Source organism: Gracilinanus agilis, chromosome 4 (genome assembly GCF_016433145.1).
Source record: "Gracilinanus agilis isolate LMUSP501 chromosome 4, AgileGrace, whole genome shotgun sequence".
Taxonomy (NCBI): Eukaryota; Metazoa; Chordata; class Mammalia; order Didelphimorphia; family Didelphidae; genus Gracilinanus; species Gracilinanus agilis.
Genome location: NC_058133.1, coordinates 299,829,226 through 299,842,441, shown reverse-complemented (window position 1 = coordinate 299,842,441; position 13,216 = coordinate 299,829,226). Strand labels below are relative to the sequence as shown.

Sequence of the window (13,216 nt, the reverse complement as noted above, 5' to 3'; positions counted from 1 at the left end):
GTCAGAAAGAAACAACTTTGTGTGTTTTTTTAATTTTTTTGTGTGTTTCAATTTAATGATCTTAAGAAATTTGTAAAGATCCCAAAGGTAAGTTGACAGAAGAAATCTTTTCTTTTTTTAAATTAAGGTTGATTTTTTGTTGTTGGTCATTAGTGTGACTTGCAGGAAAAAAATCTCAATCTTAGTTTTCTTTTCTTCAAAATCAGTTAAATTTCATGATCTACTATTCCAAGGGGGAAATTTACCGTGGAGCAGGAGAAAATGTTGACTTTGGAGATTCTTGCTTCTCTTCATCAAAGAATTCTGAAGATAAAATGTTTGATGTTGAAGACAATGCATCAGCTATATTTTCTGCTTCATTATCTGAATGTTTCCGAGCTACACCAACAGCTACCTTCACTTTTTTGGGCGAAAGGTCATCAGCGGGTGGTGCCATTCGACCTAAAGAACCATAAAAGGAAATAAAATTTATTTCAGAAACAACTTTTATAATTTATTCTCATTTGGGTCTAGTTTTAGCCAGTCCTTGTGGCAATCCTCAATTGCCATATATTTTACCCTAATAATTCTGGAAAAAAAACCACACAGATAACAAAGGTTTAACATCAGCTTCCTCAATGGGGTGGGCAGTGAGATAGCTGTGACAGGCTTTTTTAAGGAGTTAGGTCCCTCCACCCTTTACTGCTGCTGAAAGCTTCAATATACTTGAATATGGACTATGAATTACAGAGTTCCTCACTACAGCTGTTCAGTGAAGGCTATAATGAGAAAATTTAAGAAAGAAATCAAAGATCCTCTGACCTCTATTATATTGTACTTTAGTGAATTGGCTTTATTATAAAACACCTTAAAAATAATAAACATTTTCATATTATATTTTATAAATGTAGAAAATTAGAAGAAATTAAACAATGAATTCACTCACTCTGGAACTATAGAACTGTATTACAAAATAGGATCTTGACAAGAAATTTTAAGGCCACATTAAAATAAATCCATTTTCTTCTTAGGATCATACAGAGCTACAATAAATTATTTATCTTGAATACATATTAATTCTAATTACAACTTAGTTCTCGAGAAACATGGTTAAGATGAATGGAATGTTCAGAGCTATGAGAGGTCTTAAAGATCACCTAATCCAATTCCTTTATTTTACATATGAGGAAACTGAGCCGCGGAGCTTTAGAGATTTGTTTAAAAAAAAAAAAAAAAAAAAAGTAGTAGGTAGTTGAGTTAGGATTCAACTCATGCCCTCTGACTCCAAATCCAGTGCCTTATCCATTAAAAGCATACTGCCTGTTCAAAGATGCCCCCTCAAAATTTGACAAGTTATGAAAATTGTATTAATTTATGTTTCATTGATAATTTATTAAATGTTAAGTCAAAATTAAAAATAAGAACCATTTGATCATTTTAGTATTTAAGTCTTCTTATCTACTGCCATTTACCTGCCTGAAATACCAAAAACATTCTAAAACAGCAATAAAAAATTTTCCCAACATCTTCCCAAAGCAAAACTATATTCCTCCTATGTGATTATAAACAAAGCACTTTAGAATACTGTATTAACCATAATGGATATAAATATTGTAGCTTAAGAATCTTTTTAAACATGCACAATTCTAGCCAAGCCCTTCTCAATTATCACTTTCTTATGGTCAAAAATCTACTTACTGCTGAAGCGCTAACAAAATGATGGTTTCCTTTGTAATTGTGTACACTCTCTAATGGAGTTATATCAACCTGTAATAATTTTTATGCATTTCCTTAAAAAAGCGCAAAATAACAAACAAAAAATTTATCATAGATAAGGCTAGCAGACAAATCACAATTTCCAACTTGTCTGAGGTACCAAACAACATGGGAATAATAAAGAAATGGAACCAAGTATCTCATCCTAACCCTCTATTCAGTCATGATGCTATTCATATTGCCTACTACTACTAATTCTCTCAGTTTTTGACACCAAAACAAGGTCCTACCATCAATTCTCATTTGAATAAATAGCTGCAGAAAGAAAAATATATCCTGGTGTTACAAACTACATATTTTAAGCCCAGGGATGAATCATGAGCATTTTCTATTAGCCCCCAAAATGGAAAAATAATGGATATATAGTAAAATATTTGAATTTGAATTTGGAATCTGCCGCTTACTATATATTTGACTATGAAAAAGTCATTCAACTTCTATAAGGCTCCATTTCCTCATTTTTGAAATGAGGATAAGCTGCTTAGTATTAATCCACAAGCATTTATTAAGTATCTATTAAGCCAGACACCACGCTAGGCACTAGGGACACAAAGAATGAAATAATTCCTGCTAGCAAAAATCTTTCATTCTATCGTGGAAAAAACAAGTGCATCCCTTAAGTATACATGGAATAAATAGAAAGAAAGTAAATATAAATTAATGCAAAGCAGTGAAATTAGCCATGAGAAAGGTTTTACATAAACTGTGGTAGTTGTGTTTTCAAGGAAGAGGAAGACATTAAGTTTTAAGTTTCAAAAGAAAATGAATATAAAGTACATTGTAAATTGAAAGGCACTATATAGATATTGGCTGTTAACATTATTTGTATGGCACAGAACAATGCAATATCAGTACAGCAAACATTCTAATATTATTCTATTAATGGTGATTCATTATCATAACCTGCATACACAGAAGGTATTTTATATTTTTTAAGTTACCTATGCATATCTTGCAGTTAAGATCAAAAAGATGATTTTTATGTTGGCTTGTGGTATCTTTAGACAAAGAATCAGCCTCTTCTTTTTCTAAATCTTCTACTTTCTCCACAGACTTAGTGGTAGTAGATTCCTAAGAAAAATGACAACAAAACCAGCTTTATTACAGATGTGTTTAGGGACAGAAATTGTGCATAATTTCTAACTGAGGACTTTTTCCCAGATGAAGTTTTCCTCTAGCCTTGTCCATGCTGCACCAAAATTTATAGAAACAGAGATGCCACTATAAGAATTTTCTTAACTATACATAGGTTAATTTTCAGAGTAAAACAAATTCAGAAAAATAGTACAAATTTAAACTTCTCTACAACCATAATTGATGAAGGAAATAAAAAAGCCTCTACGTAACAAAAATAAATAAAAAATACTTAAGCTACTCAAAATGGCACACATATTTTTGGAGTGTAAAGTTTTTTTTCTATTCAAACTATAATCACATGCTGTCTACCCTAAAGTTAACTATTATGCCTTGGATATTAGAAAGCATGAGTTATTTGTTATTACCTGCATTTCCATGGTTTCTTCTTGTTCTTTCATTGGAGCATCACTTTCAATTTCTATCTCACCTTTGTGAGTAATTTTTGTGATAGGACGTCTTTCAACTTCCCTCTGTTCTTTTTCAATCATCTCAATGGTCTGCAATTAAATATTTTTTCTATGTTAATACTTCAGTTGTAAATGTAAAAATATAAGTGTTATGTTTTTATATATAAAAATATTGAATTTTATTAATTTAGACAAAATAGAGGAAGGAGAACAAGTCATGGAAATGATTTCTTTCCACAAGTAATTTTTCCCTAATTGTTACCCATCATTCAGAATTCTTAGAACAAAGAAGAAACTCAAATGTGAGTTGTGAATTGGCACGGAATAAAGCATTATAAAATGGTATTTAAATTGGGAATTCATTCAAGTGTTTATATTTAAAATATTTTCAAGTTTCAAATTTAAAGTTAAAAGACAAAGCTGATACAATTTCAGCTAATTGTTTCAGTCTCCCAGCAAAGTTAGCAACTCATCAAATTCTCAAAAATCCAAAATAGCTAATAAGCATTTTGCCCTAAATAAGACTGCTCAGTAGAAGTTAAAATTAACTGCAGACCAAAATTTGTTGATGAGAGATAAGAAGATAAGAGCTTTGAAGGGAGAGGGAACTCACTGAGTACCCCCTATCTTGACTACTCCTGCCCTGTCAAAGATATTAAAGATACTGGAAGAAAAAGTAGAAAAGTGAATGCTAACTTTGCCCTCTCCTCCCTTTGACTACATTAATGTTAAGTATCCAAGGATCAAATAAGACCTGCTTGCTTCTTGTGTTATTTAACATATTTTACTTGAACAAGTATAACATATTCAACTAAAAGCAAAACTTGGTAAGAAGCACCCTGTAAAGCTACAAGGAAATTGGAAGCTATCTTCACATGTAAATTATTCTCTGCCTACTTTTGAGTGTGAGCCTGATTTATGATCTTAAATATATCAAAAGGCCTATAATGGTAACCTTTACTATAATTTCAAGGATGAAAAAAATTTTCTGCATGTTTGCCAGTTGTTGTTTTGGAAGAGAAGGGAAAATAAGAGAGAAGATTAAATATTAAAATATTTTTCTTTATTTTATGCTTAGAGGATAAAAATAACTATGACAAAAACGGAAATATATGTACAAGCATGACATAACAAATTCAAGTGTTCTCCCCATCAGAACTGATACTGCATCTACTTTTTAAAGGATATACATTGATGACTGGGGACACAATGCTAACTGTGGTTAAAAACATAAATACAATCTTTACATTTCTGTTTCTAGAATACTTTAGAATAGTTAAGCTATTGAGGCCTTTATTATAAATATTAGAAAATGTGGGTGTATATTTTATTATGTTACAATATTCATATAAAATACATCTCTTAAAACCCATAAGAATATTACTTTTCAAAGTCCTAATCTAATTAAGAAGGATCAGAATATTTTCTTTCTACTAGATTTCTGAGAAATCAGATTCTCTGACAAAAGATATGCCTACTTTTCTTTTTTCATTAAAAAAAAAAAAACATATCTACAAGACACAATTGGGCAGGGCCAAGGAAAGCATACAGAGATCAGGGGAGAAAATATCTGTAAATTTGGTGACTGAAGGTCTGGAAGATCACTGAAAGGGAAAAAAATTCAAATTCTGCAAATTAGGAAATGTAAATGGGTATAGTTCCAGGATATAAATAGTATTTAAGCAGCAGAGAAGAAGGTGGAACAATGAGTCAAAAATGGAGTTCTGCCATACTTAATAGTTTTAAAGTATGGGTGTGTGCACACATATACATCTGTACATATAATCTTACATGTCTGTTTTCTCTTCGTCTCCAGGCAGCTAATTCTTTAGAAGCTAGTTCTTCAGGACTCATTCTTATGAGATGATCAGGTGTTACCTCTCCTTTTAGTACTTTTTTAAATAAAATCTAGAAGTATTAAGAATAGAGGAAAATAATTCAAAAGGAAATAGCAACTCCAAGAAATTTGTAATAAATAGTTTAATATGCTTGATACTGCAAAGAAAACAAGTCTTGCCCTAAGGGTACCTGAAAAATTATTACAGAAGTACATATTGAAAATGTTTATTATAAAGTTAGTTTTAAGGGATAAAACTATCACATTCCTCATAGATTCGTAGGGGGGTGGGGCAATCAGTCACTACCAAAAGTAGTATTTTGATTTACATTCCCAGCTCACCTTGAGATATCACCATTCCAGTTTCTGGCCTTCGGGTACCTAGTCAGTAGACTTGTGCCTCTCCCCTCCCTTACAGGTACCAGTACCAACGTTCCTTTCAACTTTCTATTTTAACTTCCTCAAAAGTAGTACCTATGGATTGAGAGTCAGGCCTAGAGAGGGGAGGTCCTAAGTTCAAATCCAGCCTCAGACACTTCCCAGCTGTGTGACCCTGGGCAAGTCACTTGACCCCCATTGCCCACCCTTACCACTCTTCCACCTAGGAGCCAATACATAGAAGTTAAGGGTTTAAAAAAAAAAGTACCTATGCCTAATCTATCTTTATATCTCAATTCTTTGCACACAGAAGGTATATAATAAAAAATGAACTGAATAAGTGAAAGGATTCTTGTGTCAACTCAGATATAAATGTAGTTATTAGTTACCCCAAATTCTGCAATTAAGGTTGCTATGTTCTTAACACTATGTTATTATACCCTTACCCTTGTCAAAGGACACACAGGCAGAATTTGGATTTTAAACTTTCTAATGTAATACTTCTTCCTCTACACATAACATCATTCAGACAAAGGAGAAGGTTAAGAGCTAGATGCTTAAAAACAGAGAATATCTTTTAAAATTCTAATAGATATTCAAACTTGAACACTTTCTAAAGCTGAGAATGAACATGACAACATGTAGCAATAGAGGGGACAGAGAGGTAGGCCTAGAGATAGGAGGTCCTGGGTTCAAATCTGACCTGAAACTTCCTAGCTACGTGACCCTGAGCAAGTCACTTAACTCCAGTTGCCTGGCCCTTACCACTTTTCTGCATTGGAACCAATACTTAGTACTGATTCTAAGACAGAAGGTATGGGTTATTACATTTTTTTGAGATGAAAATTTTAAACAAAAATATCTCAATCTGAATGTAGGATTATGTTAAGGACAATTAAGTAATCACCTGCTAAAGGAAACAATGCTTATCCAAAAAAACACATATGAATTAGCAAAAATAATAAATAAAACTCTTGTGTGTTTCTCAGTGCTTTGTAGGTGTGAAACAAATAATTTCCTATAGCCAGTTCCTAGCATTTTCACTTTGTAATTCATTCTGGGTAAAAGAATATTTTAAACTTAATAAAATAGCAAGTGGATCAAATTGCTTTATTTAATTTAAAAGTTCATATTTTTAAGGGTTTTTTCTTTTTAAAAGAGAAAATAAGAAAAAGAAATCCATTTCAGTCATATCTATGCAACATTGGAAAATTCACATATGATAGGTCTGCCTTTAGACTTCAAACTAACCAAAAGACTTCATTAAAAGGTGAACTGATTTTATAATATGATTTTATAACATTCCACAACATGCATGATACAATATTACAAATAAATTCCTACTATTTTTTATTTCAACTTGAAGCACATTATAAATTCTGAATTGGCAAAAAATCCACTTTTGAATTAAGTTAATTAAACTTACATTGTTTTTAGGATCTTTCAAATTGAACATCAAACTTCTATATTTGTTCTTATATTTGGCATCAGTGTCCCGAAAAAAAGAAAAAAGTTCTTTTTCAATTTTTGTTGCAACTTTGGCTGCCCGTTCCTCTGGAATCTTCAAATTTGAATCTGTAAGTCTTAAAACAACAATAATTTTTTAAATTAACCACAGATTAGTCTATCTTATTACAATGCCACTATGACTGTGTTACCTTTTCATGAGAATGTCTTTGAGAGAGTGTTTGACACTTTGCCTGATCTGGTCTGCAGAAGGTTTGGAAGTAGGAACAGGGGGTGTGTGCACATTAGGCAATCCTGCTTTCTCAGTTTTCTTCTTTTTTAACTCTTGCTTTTCATGTATACCTTAATTAAAATAAAGTGAAAATTTTACTTAAAACTAAGGTCCACGAAAATTTGCTTAAAGAAAATTAATAATCCATGTGCTCATTTTTTAAAAAAACTATCAAACTACTGAAAACAAAAAAATGTGAAAAGTCATCTCTATACATCCAAAAGCTTTGTCCATGTATTCTCCCTTTCAGATAATCGTTTTCAAAACTTCAGAAATATTAATGTGTCAAATAGAAGTTATGTAGAAAATATATTCTTGAAGACAGGGTAAGTAAAGAGCTGGTATTAAGAGCTTTTCCATTTATCTTTATCTGTTGGACTAGAATAGTCAAAGATCTAATAGTGAAAAAGTTATTTATTTTTCAACTGTTTATATTTATTAATTTGTCTGAAAACTGGAGTCACAGCTTAGAACTCAAAGAGAAATTAGAAAAAGCCAAGTATAACCTTATTTTAAAATGAATAAACTGAAGCCTAGAACTTGAGTAGTTGCTTACTGTAAGAAAAATGATTAGTGCTATGCTAGCTGAGAGCCAAGCTTTTCCTATTATTAACAGGTGACTTTTTAAAAATTCAATTTTAACTTCTAAATTTTGTTCCTCCTTTCTCCCCCTTTCCATCTACTAAGAAGACAAGAAAATCAAAACCTTTCCAGTGTTGTAGATTGTCAAAAGTTTTTCCTTCATTTATTAAAATAATTGTTTGATTTTTATTATTAATATGGTCAATTATATTACTGAGCTAGCCTTGAATTCCTGGTATAAATCCAGCCTGGTCATAGTCCATAATTTTGCTTAATTTTGCATCAACAGGAAATTTAGAAAGCTGATCCACAGAATTTTGTTTTTATTCTGCTTATTTTCAGTATCAAAACCCTTTTTATATTTTAAGGAAGTTATTTTAGTAGTACCTCTTCTTTAGTTTAAATTCTTTAAATGTTCAGCAGAACTTGCCTGAAAATCCTGGCTTCTTCCCTTTTACCAGGGTTCATTTTATGGCTTGTTCAGTTTTTTTTTTAATAAGGTAAAAACTATTCAAAGTATTCTATTTCCTATCAATTTGGGAAATTCATATATTAGTAAATATGTAACATTTCACCTAGATGATCAGTTTTACTGAAATATAGTTGGGTGAAACAGCATCTAATAATTGATTGTATATCTTCATTTGTTCTGAATTCACTTTTTTCAGTTTTGATAATGAAAATATAGTTTTTTTTCTTTTAATCAAATTAGCTAATAGTTCGTCTATTTTACTGTTTTTTAAAAACAATTCCTAGTTCTGTTAATTTAAAAAAAAAACACTTTCAATTTTGTTAATCTCGTTTTTGACTTTCAGGGTTTCTATTTTGGTTTTTAATTTGTTGGTTTTCTAGATAATTTTAGTTCCATGCTCAATTTGTTGGCCTATTCTCACTTAAAGATGAAAGGGTTACAGAGGCATAAAACTCTCCTTATTGCTTTAGCTGCATCTCAAAAACTTTGTTGTATTGTTTAATTGTCATTAATTGTAAAGAAACTGTTTCCCTAAATTGTTCTTTAATGTATCTATTCATCAAAGATTCTAATTAATTTTTAATCTTTTCTTCAAAAACCTTTTATGAATGCAATATTTATTACATTATGGATGATAAAATAAGTATTTGATATTTCTATTTTTCTATGTTTATGTGTAAAGCTTCCCCTCCCCTTTAATAATGGACAATTTCTGTGAAGTCATGCAGAGCTGAGGATTAGCTATATTGCATCCTATTCCCATTCAACATTTTTCAAGCCTATCATATCTAACTTTTCTGAAATTTTATTCAGCTTCTTCTTTCTTGTTTGAATATTCTTTGTTCAGCTATATCTAAGTCTGAAAGGGACAAATTGAGGTACTCACTATTATAGTTTTACTGTCTACTGCTGCTCATAAATCATTTAATTTTTCCTTTAGGAATTTAGATGCTAATACTCTAAGATGACCCAACTGTGAAAGACTAAGCTAAACTCAACCATAGAATGATCCAGAACAACTCTGAAGGACTTATGACAAAGAATTCTATCTTCTTAAACTATTGCAGTCAGAATGTAGATCAAAACATACTATTTTTCACTTTAGTTTATTTTTGTTTTTATTTGGGGGGTTTGGTTTTATATGAGTATTCTCTTAGAACAATGAATAATATTGAAATATGTTTTACACATTACATGTATAACCCAGATTAAATTGCTTACCATCTCCAGGAGGGAAAGGCAATTTGGAACTTATAACTTTAGAAAACATATATCGAAAACTATTATTAAATGTAATTGGGAAAATAAAATACCTTTTAAAAAAAGAATTTAGATAAATACCATTCCATTTGGTGCTTATTTTGATATTACTTTATTGTCTATGGTATCTTTAGGCAAAATGAAGTTTCCCTGTTTATTTCTTTTAATTAGTTCTATTTCTACTTTGTCTAAGATCACTATTCCTACCTGGGCCTTTTCTTACTTTAGCCAATGCATAATAAATCCTCCCTGGGCCCTTTATTTTAACTTGTGTAGTTTTTTCTTTGTAGTATGTTTCTTGTAAATAGCACTGGATGGATTCTGCTTTGTCTATAGTCCTCTTCTTACCTTCCCACCCCATTTTACTTCTTCTAATGCCTCCCTTATCAGCTCACCTTCTTCCCCTACCAACCAAATTCTTTTCCTTAATCCTTTTCTCCCTGCTGGATAAGATATGTTTCTGTTCCCAACTGTATTTATGTGTAATCTTCTCTCTTTTATTCATTTCAGATGAGTGAGATTCACAAATTGTCCATTCTCCCTCATTCCTCTTTGCTCATAAGTGACTGTTAAATGAATAAATGAATGAATATACTAACAATCACATGTATCATGATAAATCAAAGCAAAATCATTACACACTACATGTAACTTCCTTCAGAATTTAAAACTATGCTATGCTTTCAACTCTGTTAGGAAATGAGCAATTATACAGCATCTACTATATACCAGCCACTGTGCTATGTACTTTTTTTGAATTGAGGAAACTGAGGCAAACAGCAGGTTAAATTATTTGTTCAGGGCTATTGTCAGGGGACAGTTCTAACATATGCCACCAGCTGCCACTTAAGAGGCATTTGTTTTCCCTAAAAAATCACTTTTATAGATATTTATGAATGAACTATCTAATATCAATTCACAAACATTAGCTGTACTCAAGGTTAGAGATAAAAAGTAATAACCTATATTCAGTATAACAATCTAAAAAGGCTTGATGAATAATCCACAATGACATTAAACATAATGCTAATGACTTAAAATACTTTAATTTTTTTAAAATCATCTGGGGGAAACTCTCATGTGAATCTCCATCCAAGAATAATTTGGCAGGTAGACGGTACAGTGATGAAGCACTGGGCCTGTTTGACCCTGAGCAAGTTCACTTATCTGCTGGCTATCTTATTTTCCTCATCTATAAAATGGGGTTAATAATAGCACTTACCTCCTAGGGTTGTTGTGAGGATAAAATGAAATTATACTGTAAAATGATATACAGATTCTAGCTATTATAATAATAATAATAATAATAATGACTATTATTATCATTTACAACCTAAGGTCCAAATGGATACCATGAATAACAGAAAAGGAAAATAATAAATGCTGGAGGGTATGTGGGAAAAGAGAGCAATTTGGAACTACTAGCCTTTGATCCAGCAATACCTCTACTAGGTCTATATCCCAAAGAGATTCTTAAAAAGGGAAAACAATCTGTTCATACAAAAATATTTATACCAGCTCTTTTTGTCGTGGCAAAGAATTGGAAACTGAGGGCATGTCTATCAATTAAGTAATAGCTGAACAAGTTGTAGTAAATAGTTGTAATAAAATAATACTGTGCTATAAGAAACGATTAGAAGGAATGTCTAAGAAAACACCTGGAAAGACCTATATGAACTGATGCAAAGTGAAGTGAGCAGGACTAGAACATTGTACACAGTAACAGCAATATTATATAATGAACATTTATGAATGACTTAGCTATTCTTAGCATTACAGTGATGCAAGACAATCCTCAAGGACTCATGAAGAAAAATGCCATTTGCCTCCAGAAAAGAACAGATAGAATCTGAATGTAGACCAAGACACTATATTTCATTTTATTTCTTCACTTTTCTTTTGTTTGTTCAAGTTCTCTTTCACAAAATGACTAATATGTAAAGATGTTTTATACATTACACATGTAAAATCTCTATCAGATTACTTGTTGTCTCAGGGACAGATAGAAGGGAGGGAAGATAAGAATTTGACTCAAACATTTTATAAAAAAAGGTTAAAAATTGTTTTTTCATTTGAAAAAACAAGGACATAAAAAAATATAATACATTTCCCCAATGCCTTCCCTCACCTAAACCTATTACAACCTCAAATTCCTCTAATCTTCAGTGCTTTCTCAGATCATTACCCGTTATTTAATGTTCTTCCCTTTCTAATCTCCATCCTAAACCTAACCAATTCAACTTCATTCATCGTTCTCTTCTTTCACATCCTTTGTCTTCTGCTAACACTGCTCACCTCTTGTCAAATCACACCCCCAGACAACTCTCACTGCGTGCCACCTTCATCCCTATGTCACCCACCCCCAACCCCATCAACATACACAAGCCAGCTGTCTAAGTACCCTACAATTTCTTATCTGATCTCCCCTGGCCACCACTGCAGCAATTCCTTCCCAAAAAGACTGTTTCACTACCCAACAGAAGCTAGTCCTCTCTTAGCCTCCTACATCTTCTCTACCCTATCATCTGAGGACCTTGCTTCTTACTTTACTGAGAGAACTAAGCTGATATGCCATGTTACTTGCTAGAATTCTCTTTATCTGGATGAAATTTTTGCTTATCAAAATTCACTATCTCTAGCAATTGGCAGTAAAGAATTGTCTTTTCTGTTTACAGGTTGTTTCTAATATGTTTAAGTAAAGAAATCAAAGGAGTTTTCCTCCTCTTAATTCTAAAAAAAAGGAATTCCAGATATAGAGTTTTATATAAGTTTCTGGGAAGCACAGCAGTCATTTTTTGAGGTTGAACTGCTTTAAAAACTCCATGGTATGTAATAAAATTCTCCTATCCTCAATCACTATCTTCCCAGGCATACAAACTCTATTACTAGGTGTCATCCTTGATATTCCCCTTTTCCACTTCTCCCCACTCCCCTCTCCCCTTTGCCCTGAATACAATTTGTTGCCAAGGCCTAATGATTTTACTTTCATAACATTTCTCAAATAGGCCCTTTTCCCTCCTCTGACACAGGTTATCACCTTGATATAGGCCCTTATCACCATGTAACTACACTAAGGCAATGGCTTACTCAATTTGGTCTACTTGCCACATATTTCTCCCCATTCTAGTCAATTGTCATAGTGATCCTCTTTATAGCACAAGGTTTGACCGTGCTACCCCACTCCCTCCACACCACCCCAAGATGATTAAATATAAAATCCTCTGGCATGCAAACTTCATTATAAACACACACACACACACATACATATATCCCTTGACCCATTCGCAAACAAGACACTTAAGCTTTCTCTACTGGATGGAATTCTTCCATTGCCATTTCCTGGCTTTCTTCAAGTTCCAACTCAAATCTCACCTTCTACAGGAAGCCTTTCCAAATTCTTTCTAATTCTAGTGCCTTCCCTCTGTTAACTGGTTCTGATTTATCTTGAAAAAAGCTTGTTTGGTTGTACCTAGTTGTTCTAATGTTGTTTCCCCTTTTAAACTGTGGACTGCTTAAAAGCCAGGACTATCTTTTTACCTTTCTTTGTATTCTGCCTGGCACATAAAAAGCATTAACAAAAGCTTACTGCCTGAGATATACCTTCTTCTGGATATTATCTTCTATCTAGGTTTTTGTGATACTATGTTCTC

The 13,216-nt window shown here is 32.2% G+C and overlaps 1 protein-coding gene across 1 annotated transcript in view; it reads right to left on the bottom strand.

Moving 5' to 3' along the window:
* The window catches only part of PHF3 (PHD finger protein 3), an 80,185-nt gene that overhangs the window by 11,410 nt on the left and 55,559 nt on the right, over positions 1-13,216 (bottom strand). The window contains exons 6-11 of the mRNA XM_044675974.1: positions 7,173-7,323; positions 6,941-7,097; positions 5,091-5,207; positions 3,258-3,389; positions 2,697-2,826; positions 246-441 (exon numbers count right to left, since the gene is read on the bottom strand). Coding sequence (XP_044531909.1) covers positions 246-441; positions 2,697-2,826; positions 3,258-3,389; positions 5,091-5,207; positions 6,941-7,097; positions 7,173-7,323 — 883 coding nt within the window. The remainder of the gene's footprint in view (positions 1-245; positions 442-2,696; positions 2,827-3,257; positions 3,390-5,090; positions 5,208-6,940; positions 7,098-7,172; positions 7,324-13,216) is intronic.